This window comes from Sciurus carolinensis, chromosome 17, assembly GCF_902686445.1.
Source record: "Sciurus carolinensis chromosome 17, mSciCar1.2, whole genome shotgun sequence".
In the NCBI taxonomy this organism is placed as follows: Eukaryota; Metazoa; Chordata; class Mammalia; order Rodentia; family Sciuridae; genus Sciurus; species Sciurus carolinensis.
In genome coordinates, this window is record NC_062229.1 from 48,616,313 (window position 1) to 48,629,844 (window position 13,532).

Consider the following 13,532-nt stretch of genomic DNA (forward strand, 5'->3'; position numbering starts at 1 on the left):
AATCCAGGCTTCTTAAATAGACTTTAGAAGGACAGCCTCTAGAAGACAAGAGGTTATAGTAACTAAGTTGTAGCTTCAAGAAATTATGGTAAGGAGTTAACTGTAGCAAAAGAGAAGGAGGCCTAGTCACTTCACAAGCATCTGGTTTGATTTTGCCCAGCACTTAGCTAATCCATCCTCCTCTCTTTTTGTTTCTTTCTATCATTCACCTGACTTCTCTGAATATTGCCCCTTCTTCAGAGCCAAGCAGTATCACTCTTCATCCAAGAAAGGCTTCTTGACTACCCTATCCCATTGCTTGAGGTCTGCCCATCAGTGACCTTTTATCACACATATGCATATGCTTGGGACTAGGAGTTTCAAATGTCAGATCTTCCCAAATAGACTGTGAACCATTTAAGGCAAGTGCTTTTCAGTCCTTTCATCAGAACTTTGGATAACTATCATGGGACCAGGCATTGGGCAAAATAAATTTTATTTCATTTTTGCCAGACACTATTCTGTGATATTAATACTATTTATTCATCTCCACAAATTCTCAGAAAGGTAATTTGCTCAAGTTCATGGAGTAGAAGAACAAACTACAATATAAACCTTTATAGGTATGCAAAGGTGCTTGAGCATAACTTGAAGGAGCAGTAGATTTGGGTGGCAAAAGCCAGAATTAGAAGCTTTCCCGTTAGAGAAAACCATATGAGGTAAGTAACCAACAGGGCAGTGTTGGACAATACTAATAAATAGTCCAACATACTAGGATGTGAGCATGATTGGGAGGAGTCTTGAATGCAGCCCTGGGGAATGAGCTTTTTCCCTATGTTGGGAAGTCACTGAAGGTCACACTGAGCAGTAGAATAACTATAGGCACTTTAAAAGTAGAAGACCAGTACAATGCTTTTCTTCCTGGGATCCAGTCTCCAACAACATCTCAAAGATGGTTAAAGGGATTCAAGAAAGCTTAATGAAACTTGCATATTTACCAATCAGGAAGTTCCATGGACTAAATGAAGCATGAGATGAGTTTGCTTTTTGAGGAATCACATCAACTCTCTGATGGCACTAGCTCCCTGTTCATCAAAGCTCTAGTGATGTACTTACCCGCTCCCTAAGTTAAGAGAGGAATGGGAATGATTACTTAAATGCTTTTCTGCTCAAGAATCAAAGCAGTTTTCCACTGGAAGTTGTTAAAAAGAGTAATACCTACACGGTTGTTCAAGGAAGAGATGCCCCAGTTTAGACCAGTCTGTGGTGGGCAGGGTGGAAAGAAGTGGACAGTTCTTAATGATAGAAGCAGAAACTAAAATTAATGACTATGTTGTAGCATGAACCTTGGGAAGTATTTTCTGTTTTTAAATGATACCATCTGTGAAGATGGAGGAGGAAATGAAAACTTAAGATTTGAAGACAGAATGTCTAAAATGTTAGGAGTCAGAGCATATCACTGAAATTTATATAACATTAATAATATTTCTTTGGTTGAGGGAAGAAACAGGTAAATTCTTTTTTAGAGTCTGTATTCAAGTATCAGACTTATAAGCCAGATATTTTCATTTTGTTTCAGCTTTGAGAAACCTATCCTGAATACAAGTTTGGACTATATGTAAAAAAATAAACTTTTAAATCAGTATTTTCCAATATTTTAAAAGTTAGACCTTCTTTGGAAATTCCCTATTTCAGTCAAATTAAGAGATTTATTTTCTTGCTAGCTAGTTTAATAAATTGTCTAGAATTTCATACTTTTATCTTTATTCCTTTTCTCCCGCTTCTCAAATTTTCCCTCCTGAAAAATATCTTTTAAAATATGAGATTCCTTTGCCCAAGAACCTTTTGAAGTAAGAACCATTTGTATGTCCCCTGGCCAGGTTGTCATTTGATAATCTTGTTATGAGCAAAACAATTTGTAGCAAACCCCACCCCGCAAACGCCACTGCCTTGAAATTGGTGGCTTACAGCAGGTAGAAAAGAGGTATACGTAAAAACCATAGAAAACCAACTATTTTCATTTTTTTATCTTATTGAGTTTTAAGTGAAATTGAAAAATAAAGATAATTTACTGGGGACTCTGAATATCCCTTCTAAAGCCACTGAATTTTAATGGGCACTTTTCCCCAAGTTGTATAAACATCATTTTTTTATGTTAATAATAAACCTCCAGAAACTCTGCTAGAGTTGCTTAACCTCTTAATGACAAAGTGGCAAAATTGACTCAAGTGAGAAATTTCTGTGTAGTCATTTTGTGTCCTATTATTTCCCCAATATTAGAAGCCCATAGATTTTTGGCTAAGGTAAGAGTCCCTTGAATAAATGGGAGGACCTAGATGAGTTTAAAAACACCTTCATGGTTTAAAATAATTTAAAACATTTTTTTATTACATTTTATTTTTCTTTTTAGTAGATATAGGTATCAGAAACCACCCTTTGAAAATAAATATTTTGGGGGATATATACACACACATGCATTTTGAACTATATTTCTTTTTAAATGCATCTTTGAATAAAGAGACTGTAATGTGCTACTTTTAGAGTAGAAAGTGCATTTGCTTGTGTGCGTCTGTTCAAATTTATTTCCCATGTTTTCTTGAATAAGACCAATGTTAACTTAGCGGGAAAAGTTACTCCCAGTGCCTCCTGAGAGTCTCTTTGCTTTACACAAAGTAGATGTTATTAAACTGGGAAGAAAGATGAATGCATCGCCTACTAATTCCATGGAGGAGAACATGTATCTTTATTAATGTAATGGTGGGGGCCTCTCGTTATGTTATAGAATAATCTGCTTTAGCAAAGGTTTTCCTCCTAAAGAACTTCATAACATTTAAAGGTTAATATGTTAGGTAAAGAACAATATCTTAAGACAGGCATTTTTATTACAGGACATGATAGGATCATTTTTATTAAATTATATGATAATTTGAATGGGGAGGAAGAAAAAGTGCATCGCTTGATGCCCTCAACTTTAATGCCTTTAATCAAATAATGACCTTCTGGAAAATAGTTGATTTTAAGCATTTGGAAAGATCAATACCACTTTGCCACCAAAAAACGGCCTAGATGATGAAATTTGATGTATTTAAAGTATCATTTCACCCTTTTAACCTAGTAAATAATTTACAATGCTTTCAGTATTGCTTTGCTGCTGTTCTGTTTCTCACTGTTCAAAGTGTTAGGTTTGTTTGTGAGAAGAGATTGGAAGTTGGTGTGTGAAGCATTCAGGACTCACACCTAGAATCAGACTTGTTCCTCCGTTAGGTCTTAGGTGTCTCTGCATTAAGCGCACCCAATTATATGTTTAAATACTACAATTGAAGGACAATGTATATAGAGCATAAAAGGTGTCAAAGTGGAACCCTTCTTCAGTGTTTTAAGTGGTGGTTTAAAACATCGCCAGTCCTGGTACATCTTTTGTGGTATCATTAAACCTAGATGCTCAAGGTGAAGGATTCGGTAGCTCTGACAATTAGAACCCATATCCCTCTCCATTCCTACCCCCACCCTGGCTTATAGAACACTGGTATGAAATTACCCTTGAATGCCGACAGCAGCTTTGTAAGTAAAAAAAAAAAAAATTGCCCTCTATTAGCATGTTTGTGGGCAGATTAAAAACTGTCTTCATTAGCATAAGTAACACTTACAGATTCTTTTAGAAGTAGAAAATTATTTGCTGAATGATAAATTGCTAGCTTTATAGTTAGTTGTTGTTGAAAATGTACTCATTCAAAATGCCTGGTGTAGTTTAGTCTACAATGCTGAATTTTTTGTTAGAGGTACTATTTAATGGATTATGTACTTAATCCTTGTTCCTACTACTTGCAAAAATGTAATTCATGCTTTCTACAAAAATGTTTGTATCAAATAACTTTCCTATTTAGGTTGATTTCTTTTAATATCATATATTAGTATACTATATGCCCCAGAGATTGGAACAAAATACTCCTGCAAATAACACATAAAAGATGAGGGGGAGGGGGAATAAATGCAGACTATAAAATGTTTTGCTTTTTAGAGCTCAAATTACCATTCTATTTTTTTAATGTATTTTTCCTTCTTAGTTGCAGCAAAAATTGTCATTTTCTTTTGCTTTTTCTAGCTTTCAGTTTTAGAATGTATGTGTACATAATGATGATATATATAAATATATGTATATTGTATTAAATGAGTTTGTTATCTCAGAGAATACCAAAGTCTGTTTTCCTCTGGAAAACTAGTTGTGTTATGAACTCTTACCTTTGTCACAGACCAGGCTCTGTAAGGGTTCTGTGTGTGAGGCTTTATAGGTACAATAAATTCATTCATGAAAGGATGTTGCTTTCCCAACTCAATTAAAATCATCGGGCACCCCTTACCCACTAAAATGTTAGAAGCGAATTGACTTGAATTAACTGTTTTAAAAAAGAGTGGGGTGGAAATCAGAGATTGAGCTTGGTTGGAAATTAGCAGCTGAGAGATGAAGGTGCCAGGATTTTTATTTAAATGTGGTACAACAAGATTCTGTCAGTAAAGCACATCATTAGAATATTGAGTTTAGAACTGCTAATTTTTCCTTTAAAATGAGCATACAGTCATGTGTTTCATGGACCATAATAAATTGCCATTGTGTTGTCATTGAGTTTGTTTTGCTTTTTTGCAGTACTGGTTTGGCAGGCATTCTGTATTTTCTCTTTTCCTTGTTGTGTGTGTGTGTGTGTGTGTGTGTGTGTGTGTGTGTGTGTGTGTGTTTTCCTCCTCATTCTTACATTTCTTTAATAGAAACCTAACCAAAACCGGTCAAAAGAATGTTATTTATTTCAGTCTTAGGTTTAGCATCTTTTGCACCGTTTTCTTGCTTACGGTAGCAAAGACATTTGCAGATGGTTCTTGGTTACTATAAAGTACATAACAGTATTTCCTTTGTGGCAGATGGATTTAAGACTTTTAGTTCTCAATAAATGTAGGTTTACAATACATAACTTTACAGGATTTGTGTTGTATATAACAGGTTTGAACATATTATCTCAGAATTCATCTGCATGGCATTTTCAGCTTATTCAGGGTCCTGCCAGTTTTTTTAAGTAATAGGGGGAGCGCTGTGATTGATAGCAACAGCTCAAGGCGTGATTTTGAATAGAAACAAAGGGTTTAGAACAGAAGGTGTCAAATTAAACTTTGTCAGTTTGAAAAGTAGTAACATCCTGAAAGTTTTACTAATTTATTTACATGTGGCTACTGTTTATATTTTGCCCTCTTTATATGCAGTGTAATGTTGCTTGGCAAATTTACTACATTTAAAGTTTAGGTTGTTCCTTGTGCCATTTTAGTTTTCTTAGAATGGATTCATTGGTCTCATTATTTTGAGGCTGGGAGGCCCCAGTCTTTTTCTACTGTTCAGACAGTTGTGATCTAATTTAATTTTGAGAATAGTAGTTACCATTTCTCCTGTCTATGGTCTTACAGGACATCAAGTCCCAGGGACCAGTCTTAAAAATGTAATTGTATTCACATTTTGCAACAAAGGACCACATTGCATTCCTTAATCTCTTTTCTACCAAGTATATCTATACAGTTATCACTTAAAGACCAGCATCATACTTTGTGGAATTATTTGTCAAATATTGCAAATGTTCTGACCTAGGAAAAGGTATTGGGGAATTAGAAAGCATTTGACTTTTTCAGTCATTTTTTGCAAAACACGGATCAAACTGCTGTCATCATTAATGGCATAACAGTCAATAAGATTTGAGGTAGTCAAAATATCTCAAGGTTGTTTTTTTTTTTAAATTTTAGAATAAATTAACCTTATTTTTGCCTGTAATGTGGCAATGAATCAGTTTCTTTCTACACTGACAAAGAACTAATGTGTCATATTGTCTGTTTTCCATTATTTCTTAAGAGATACACACATTGGGAAAAGTTACCCCCTCCCCTTTTGTTTTTGGAATACCCTTGTAGAACTAACAGTTCCCAGCTGCACCGTTAAATATTTTTCTAATAAGCATCTGATTTCAGTCTCTTAAAATCATCGTGTCTCTTGAAAGGCTAGCGGAGACATGCTTCAGCTTATAATTCATCAAATTATTTTTAGATAAGGAATTAGAAGTATTATTTAAGGGCAGAGGTTAATAGCAAACTACTGGAAATGTTATGTTAGTCATGGGCAATTAATAAAAATAAGGATCTGTCTTGTAAGTGTAGAGACACAGAAGTGACAATATAAGCAAAATATTTGTTGAATGAGTCAGGGCTCTTTTTCTGAAATATTTGTTAAACCAGCATGAGTGTGATTGTTTAGGAATTAGCTATCATTATTAGCCATTTTAAAAGAACTAATGATTTTCTTTTCCAAAGAACATCTGTGATCCACATGTTTTTTCACATATATCCAAGTGCTAACTGATCTCTGCATTACTTTAAAAAGTTTCTAAAGGATGTGAAAAATCATTGGAGTTTTGCAGCTCTCTCCAAGAAGCTTTTCCTACATGAATCGTTCTTAATTTAACTTTTAGCAATTTTTAGTTACAAGCATTTATTTCTAAAAAAAAAAATTGTAGAAGCTCAATGTTTAGCATTTATTGCAGTAGCAGGATACTAGCTAAGTTAAAAAAATCTTTTCTGCTCTGTTCTTGATGAACCTTCTAACTTCTCTTGAAAGGTAAATAAAATCAAATAATTTGTGTTCAGGCATAGAGATTCTTCTATCAGTGGTGATAGCTGAAGGATACAGAAAGGAAGAGAGCAAAGTCATCTTAACCATAGTTAATATTCAAGCCCACAGGAAGATACATATCTAAACCCACACAGCAACAAGATTTAGAAGTATAGTGTAACAAAACAGCTTAGATATAGTAAAATATATGATATTTTCACATTTTAATACAGATAGCAAATATTTGCCCATAAAAGCTAAATAAACATCTCCAGGGTAGCCTATGCAGGTGGTTCTCTAATACTACAAATTCGAGAAATTTTGAGAATACTACAAATACTACAAACACAGTTTTGTAGTTAATATTATATTCACACAAATAGAGCTGAAATATCTTACAGTATGCTGGGAATAGCCACGGAGTTGCTGTAGTTAGAAGAGAAATATGCTCAGCGATCAGGTCATGACAGAGATTTTTTTATTTAGCTGACATTCTTTCAGGTGAATTTTCAGTTTGCTTCTTCCTCTCCTCACCTTGAATTATGCGTCCAGTGGCACTGAATAAGTGCACAGTTGCATGGCCATCACCATGTTGTTAGTTAAAAGAACTGTTGAATAAAGAATCAAAACTCTTAAAAAATTTAGTATATCTCAGAGTTTGTGGCCATCCCTTTTGGCTGGTCTGTATAGGTGAGCCTTGAGAAGCTGAGGTATTTGTCACCATTTTTTTCTTTTAAAATCTCTCAAGTAGGCCATTTTGGCTTCTTTTCACTGTATGTCACAATCAGAAGACTTCCCATCCAACTAAATTTCTTGAAATTTCCAAGAAATTCCTTTGTCCTAAGTCAGGTTCCCTTAAAGCAGAGCCCGAATTAGGAATCTGCTGCTGGTGGTTTGAAGAGGACCTGGAAGGAATGAGGGAAAATAGGGCAGAGGAAGAGGTCCAGGAAGAATGTGGTCCTAGGGCTCAGGATGTAGCTCAGTGGTAGAGCCCTTGCTTAGCATGCACAAGGCCCTGGGTTCCATCCCCCAGCATGGGGGGAAATAAAAAAGAAAGGAAGGGTGGGGGGGGGGGGGAGGAAGGAAGGGGAGGAGAGGGAGGGAAGAAAGGAAGGAAGGGGAGGAAAGAGAGAGAGAGAGAAAGAGAAAGAAAGAAAGAGTGTGGCCCCAGGTGAAGTCCAGCCCTAGAATGATAGGGGATAGAGCAAAAGAATGGGGATGACCGTCTCCAGAGAAAAAGTTGAAGCACAGAGCAAGTTGTCCTCTTGAAATAAGGATTGAGACTTTGCACCACTGGATTAGTAAATCGCTGGCCACTCCTTGGTGAGAAGGTCAGTGGGGAGGTGGAGCAATCTTCCAAGCATCTTCAGATGAGATGGTTTCAGGACATTTCTCCAGAGAAGAGTTCAGCGGAGAGCTGTTAGGTGAGAGCCCAACTGCTGAGGCCTGGCTACCTTGGCAGGTGGGAGTCTGGGTGGGTCACCCCATTGCTCCTTACCCCAGTGCTAGGGTCCATCCTGGCAACCAGGATGAATGTGTGAGATGGTGACTGTCTTGGACCATTCCATTCCTCATAGATAACCTAGAATCAAAACCAGGGCCTCAGAACACACCAGAGAGCTTCAGATTTTAGCATTCATTGAACATTTCCTTCTCTTTTAACTCAGGAAGTCTCTTAAAATTCTTGCCTGAGCAAATCATGTGTTCACACTGCCACAGGCAGAAAACAGGACTCTGAGGTCTCTTTTTGGAAAGTTCTTTTCTTAGAGAATTCTTTTAATGCCCATTCTAATCATTATGCCTAAACTGGACACTATTCTTGATCCCACAGCTGCACATGTCTCTCCTCTGCCATACATACACGTACACAAATATACATGGTTTTTTTTTTCCTGTAATTAAAAAGTATAAGCTTAGGAAGTCCTTTTATTTCTAGGATCTGTTCTACCCCTTTTTAAATACCTTCAGTGTCTTCAGATGGCCCCCATCAGACAAGAAGATTAAGCAAGTATAGAAGCACACTTATTTTTGCTTTTCTCCTATTTCACATATTGCAAAGTCAGTGATAAGTGCTCTTTTGCCCTTGGAGTCTGAAAAATGTCTTTCTTTTAAGATGCAAATCTGAACATTCATTAGAAACAGAACCTGCCTCCTTGACAGCCACAGCTATCCTCTCTTAAAAGGTTAAAAATGTTTTTAAGTGGATTAGAGTATTGTGAGCATTTGAGAAAGTTACTATATAGGGTCTTTCCTTTTTGGCTCCTGATAGAAAATGCCAGCCCCTGCCACCCCATAAACATGAACTGACCTCTCATTCCTTTGTCTCTAAGGGATGGTTGTGTGAGCTCTTACGCTGGAAAGAAGATCCTTCTCCAGAAAACAGGACTCTGTGGGAGAACTTGTCTATGATCCGAAGGTTCCTCAGTCTTCCTCAGCCAGAGCGCGATGCCATTTACGAGCAGGAGAGCAATGCGGTGCATCACCATGGCGACAGGCCGCCCCACATCATCCACGTTCCAGCAGAACAGATTCAGGTCCGTTTACCTTGGCCAATTCAGTAGAGCACTAAGTAAATAAAGCTTTAAACTTAGCAGGGAAATTAGTGTCTCTCTTCTTCCCGCCAATCTAAACATAGGCTTTTTAGCAAGAGATAACAATACACTGCCATCTTGCTCAGGGGGATAAAAGGAAAATTAACAACTTTTCCCAACATGTTTGTTATATTCCTTTTCCCTCATCTCCCCACCCTCAGAGTGGCAAGAACCCCTTTTTTGCACTTTTTTACAGTTTGGCAACTGTATCTTTGTTAGTTCTGGGGTTTGTGTGTGAGAACTTAGAAATTTTTTGTATGTTTTTTTAAAAAATCGTTTTAAAATACCACCTATTTCCTAATTAATGCCATATTGCCCCTGAGGAATGGAATTACATTTATTCTGTAGAGGAAGTTTGTAGAATCACAGTTTTATACCTTGGACTCTGTCCAAAACAAGGAGGGGAGGGAAATCTAATTGGAATCTTGCTTTTCACTCCATGGCCCTTCCTTCACCTTGTAGCAGTCTCCCCACACCCACACAGAGTACAGGTTGGGGGTGAGTCATATCTGTTTGTCTTTCCTTTAGAGCCCCTCTCCCACCACCCTTGGGAAAGGAGAGTCTAGAGGCGTTTTCTTACCAGGCCTGCCGACCCCTGCACCATGGCTCGGTGCTGCTCCTCAGGTGAGCGGGCACAAGTTACCTATGCCAGCAAGGAAGGGAGACAGAGAGGGGGTGGCACAGAGACCTGCTCCTTTGCTCAGGATCTTCAGACCTGCAGGACACACTGAGCATGGCTGTAGCCAGAGACCACTGTGCAGCAGATTCAGTCTTCTACTTAGTCTGTCATGTCACGGGACTTGTCTCCATTCATCCGCTGAGGGAACACCCCAGGAAATTTAGATGGAAGTGTTCTGGGATCAGGTAGTTCATTGGGGCTCTTAGAAAGCGTATTCTAATTGAACTTGAACTGTATAACCTATCTCTGTTAAATCTAAGGGATATTTTTAGTTTTCTCCTTTAAGGGAAAATGCCATTGCCTTCCAGAGCCCTAAAATTCTACTATCTTTGTTAAATCACCCACATCATTTCTTGATATTACTGTGGGGGGAAATTGTGTGTGTGTGTGTGTGTGTGTGTGTATGTATATGTATGTATGTGTGTATATATATATATATATATATGTGCATGCATATACATAGAGATGGATAGTGTGTTATCCATCTACCAGGAAAAAAAAAATCCTTGAGTGTGTATTAAAGATAAAACAAATTGAATAGGAGAATCCCTTAGGATATTAAGCACTAAAATAATTGTGAAAGCCTGGAAAACATACTGTTGTAGCACAAAAAAAAAAGAAGAGAAAGATACATGTTAAGTAATATAAAGAATACTTGTTTGAAAATGTAAATTGTTTTTAATAAAATTGCTTTTTAGGGGGATGAAAGGAAATGCTTAGGCACAGTACAAATGTTCTAATATTTTGCTGCTTACTCAGGTTGATTTGCTCTGCTGTTAAGAATTATGGATTTCCAGTATACAGTTAGATTCCTGTGTCACACATTTGTTATGTATAATTGTGTATGGAAATTACAGCACATATACAGATACTAATTATGAAAAAGTGTCTGTATACACTAAATTTAAATCCTAATCACATCTGAGTTTACTGTAGACAAAACAATTCGCTAGCCGTGGTACAGCGGATTGAACCATTATTTTGGGGTAAGAAAAAAAATTTACAGTGTCAGCCTAGTGCAATTTGGTAAGAAATTGTTGTGTTTTAAATCCGAGCCGTCTGATAGGAAATTCACATACCCGAGCCTCTTGGAACATCCTCTGGACTCCTAAGAGAGTGCTGCATAAGAGCAGACGCTTACCTTCTTTTCTTGCTCCTTGTCTCTGCCATCTGATGAAAGGGGACAGAACACAAATTTCTTTCCCCGTGGCTCTGTAGCTCACTTTTCTGAAATGTCTTTGAAATCTTTGCTTCTCAATCTTCACTTTAAATCTTTGTTAATTATTTACATCATAATTTGCTTTGCTGTCTTCGTGCCTCTGATGCGTGTCCTTCTGGTGAAGTTTATGGCTCATATTTTCAGAGCAGCTGAGTTCTCTCCTCCTGCACTGATCTCTGATAAGGGAACACATTAGCCTCGAAAGCTGTACAAATTCCTGCCTTTTCAGTTGATATTTTGATTTTTTTTTTTTTTTCTCCCTAAATGCTGCAGGCCATTTGGCTGGTCTGCCTCGTTGCTCTGAATCTTTGTCCCTATCAAAGACGCTATATACGGGATGCATAAGCACGTGTTTTCTAATTCTAGACGGCTTTGTGCGGAACGTCGGGAAAGCGGAGCTCTGATTGTCGCTTGTTTCTTTTTAGCAGCAGCAGCAGCAGCAACAGCAGCAGCCGCAGCCGCAGGCACCGCCGCCCCCGCAGCCGCAGCCACAGCCGCAGGCAGGGCCCCGGCTTCCCCCGCGCCAGCCCACCGTGGCCTCTCCAGCAGAGTCCGACGAGGAGAGCCGGCAGAAGACCCGGCCACGAACCAAAATTTCAGTGGAAGCCCTGGGAATCCTCCAGAGTTTCATACAAGACGTAGGCCTGTACCCAGACGAAGAGGCCATCCAGACTCTGTCCGCCCAACTTGACCTTCCCAAGTACACCATCATCAAGTTCTTTCAGAACCAGCGGTACTATCTCAAGCACCACGGCAAACTGAAGGACAACTCCGGGTTAGAGGTGGATGTGGCAGAATACAAAGAAGAGGAGTTGCTTAAGGATTTGGAAGAGAGTGTCCAAGACAAAAATGCTAACACCCTTTTTTCGGTGAAACTAGAAGAAGAGCTGTCAGTGGAAGGAAACACAGACATTAATGCTGATCTGAAAGACTGAGATCAAAGTATTATTTTCATTCAACAGTGCCACTGGTATTTACTAACAACATGAAAAGTCCACCTTGTATCTGCTCAGAAAACCTTCGTTGTTCATGGTTTGGCCAATGAATCTTCAGAAACTTGCACAAACAGGAAAGTTGGGAAAGGATAGTACAGACTGCACTAATCGTTTTACTCTGTTTTACAAACTGCTTGGCAGCCCAGGTGAAGCATCGAGGATTGTTTGGTATTAGAATTTGTGTTCAAGGGCTGCACCAGTGTGTGTGCCCACTAAGCATGATACCAGAGATTTTTTTTAAATTATTATTATTCTGGAGCCTCAAACAAGCATTATAACTTCTGTGATTATGATTTCCTTTCCTTTAATTATTTCTGTAACACTCCACACTGATCTTTGGAAACTCGCCCCTTATTTTAAAGAAAAAAAAAAAAAAAAAAAGAGTTTGTTACTCTATTGTATGTTACAAAAGAACTATAGACTGTGGAATGCAGTTTAAAGATGACATATGCCAACAAATGCCTTGTATTATATGGCACTGCCGTAATTCAAATTTGTTTTTATTTTGGAAATAAAAGTTCACTGTAATTTTTTTTTCATTCTCATTGTTACATGATTTAAAAAAAAAAAAGGAAAAGAAAATGTGAAACACAATTTAGTCCTCATTATTTATTTGTAGATCCTGCAGCGTCATGTTGTAATTAATTTTTTGGAAGTTTCCGTTAAATGTAATATTGCTTCTCTTGTTACCATACTGATTCTTTTCTATTTATAAATGTATTTTGATGGGCAGTAAAACAAAGTGTCTTAAAGTTTTAAATAGAGAAAATGTGCTTTACACAGTTGCCTATAAAAAGTGCTCTATGTTATCCAAGCAATTCATACTATAAGCTTCACTCTTATTGTTGTATGCAATTTTTACTATCATGCAAATAAGCTTAGGTAAATAAAACTAATAGATCACCTTAGAAAATTATGCAATTAATGTGAAAATAATTGATGTTTGCAATGTGTCTTCCTTTGGTTTACAATCAATTTTAAAGCTACATCTGTATAAAATTTCTGTATAAAGGTGTATTTCTTTTTTATGAGTTTATGGCTATGAAAACACCAGCTATTTTGTTACAGCTGGCTGTTTTTATAAGTGTATCACAATTTTCTTTATGCAGAAATGTTCTGATTAGGAGTGGTTATTGACTGTAACTACACAATTAAAATTGTTTGTATGGTATGACATGGTAGGGTTTGTCTGCTTATGTGAAGTAACTTTAAGGAAGAATCAAAGGATGACTCTCACCCTTATGTGCATATGTGCATGTCAGTACTTTCCTGATATTTTGCTGTTTAAAAAGAACAATTGAAAAGTCACTTGAAACACTGTAAATTTAAATCACATCAACATATTCTTTACTCTTTTTTTTTTTTCTTCCTTTTTTTTTTTTTTTTGTGGTACCGTGGATTGAACCCAGGAGTGCTTTACCACTGAGTTATATCC

At 37.3% G+C, this 13,532-nt stretch overlaps 1 protein-coding gene across 6 annotated transcripts in view; it reads left to right on the forward strand.

The window, feature by feature from the left end:
- Positions 1 to 12,539, forward strand: part of Satb1 (SATB homeobox 1) — a 94,444-nt gene extending 81,905 nt beyond the window's left edge. For 3 of the 6 annotated variants that reach the window (XM_047530632.1, XM_047530633.1, XM_047530631.1), the window contains exons 10-12: positions 8,944 to 9,147; positions 9,733 to 9,828; positions 11,528 to 12,539. In XM_047530632.1, coding sequence (XP_047386588.1) covers positions 8,944 to 9,147; positions 9,733 to 9,828; positions 11,528 to 12,037 — 810 coding nt within the window. In that variant the 3' untranslated portion in view covers positions 12,038 to 12,539. The remainder of the gene's footprint in view (positions 1 to 8,943; positions 9,148 to 9,732; positions 9,829 to 11,527) is intronic. The other 3 variants (XM_047530634.1, XM_047530635.1, XM_047530636.1) reach the window with 3 other exon arrangements.
- Positions 12,540 to 13,532: the final 993 nt, after the last annotated feature.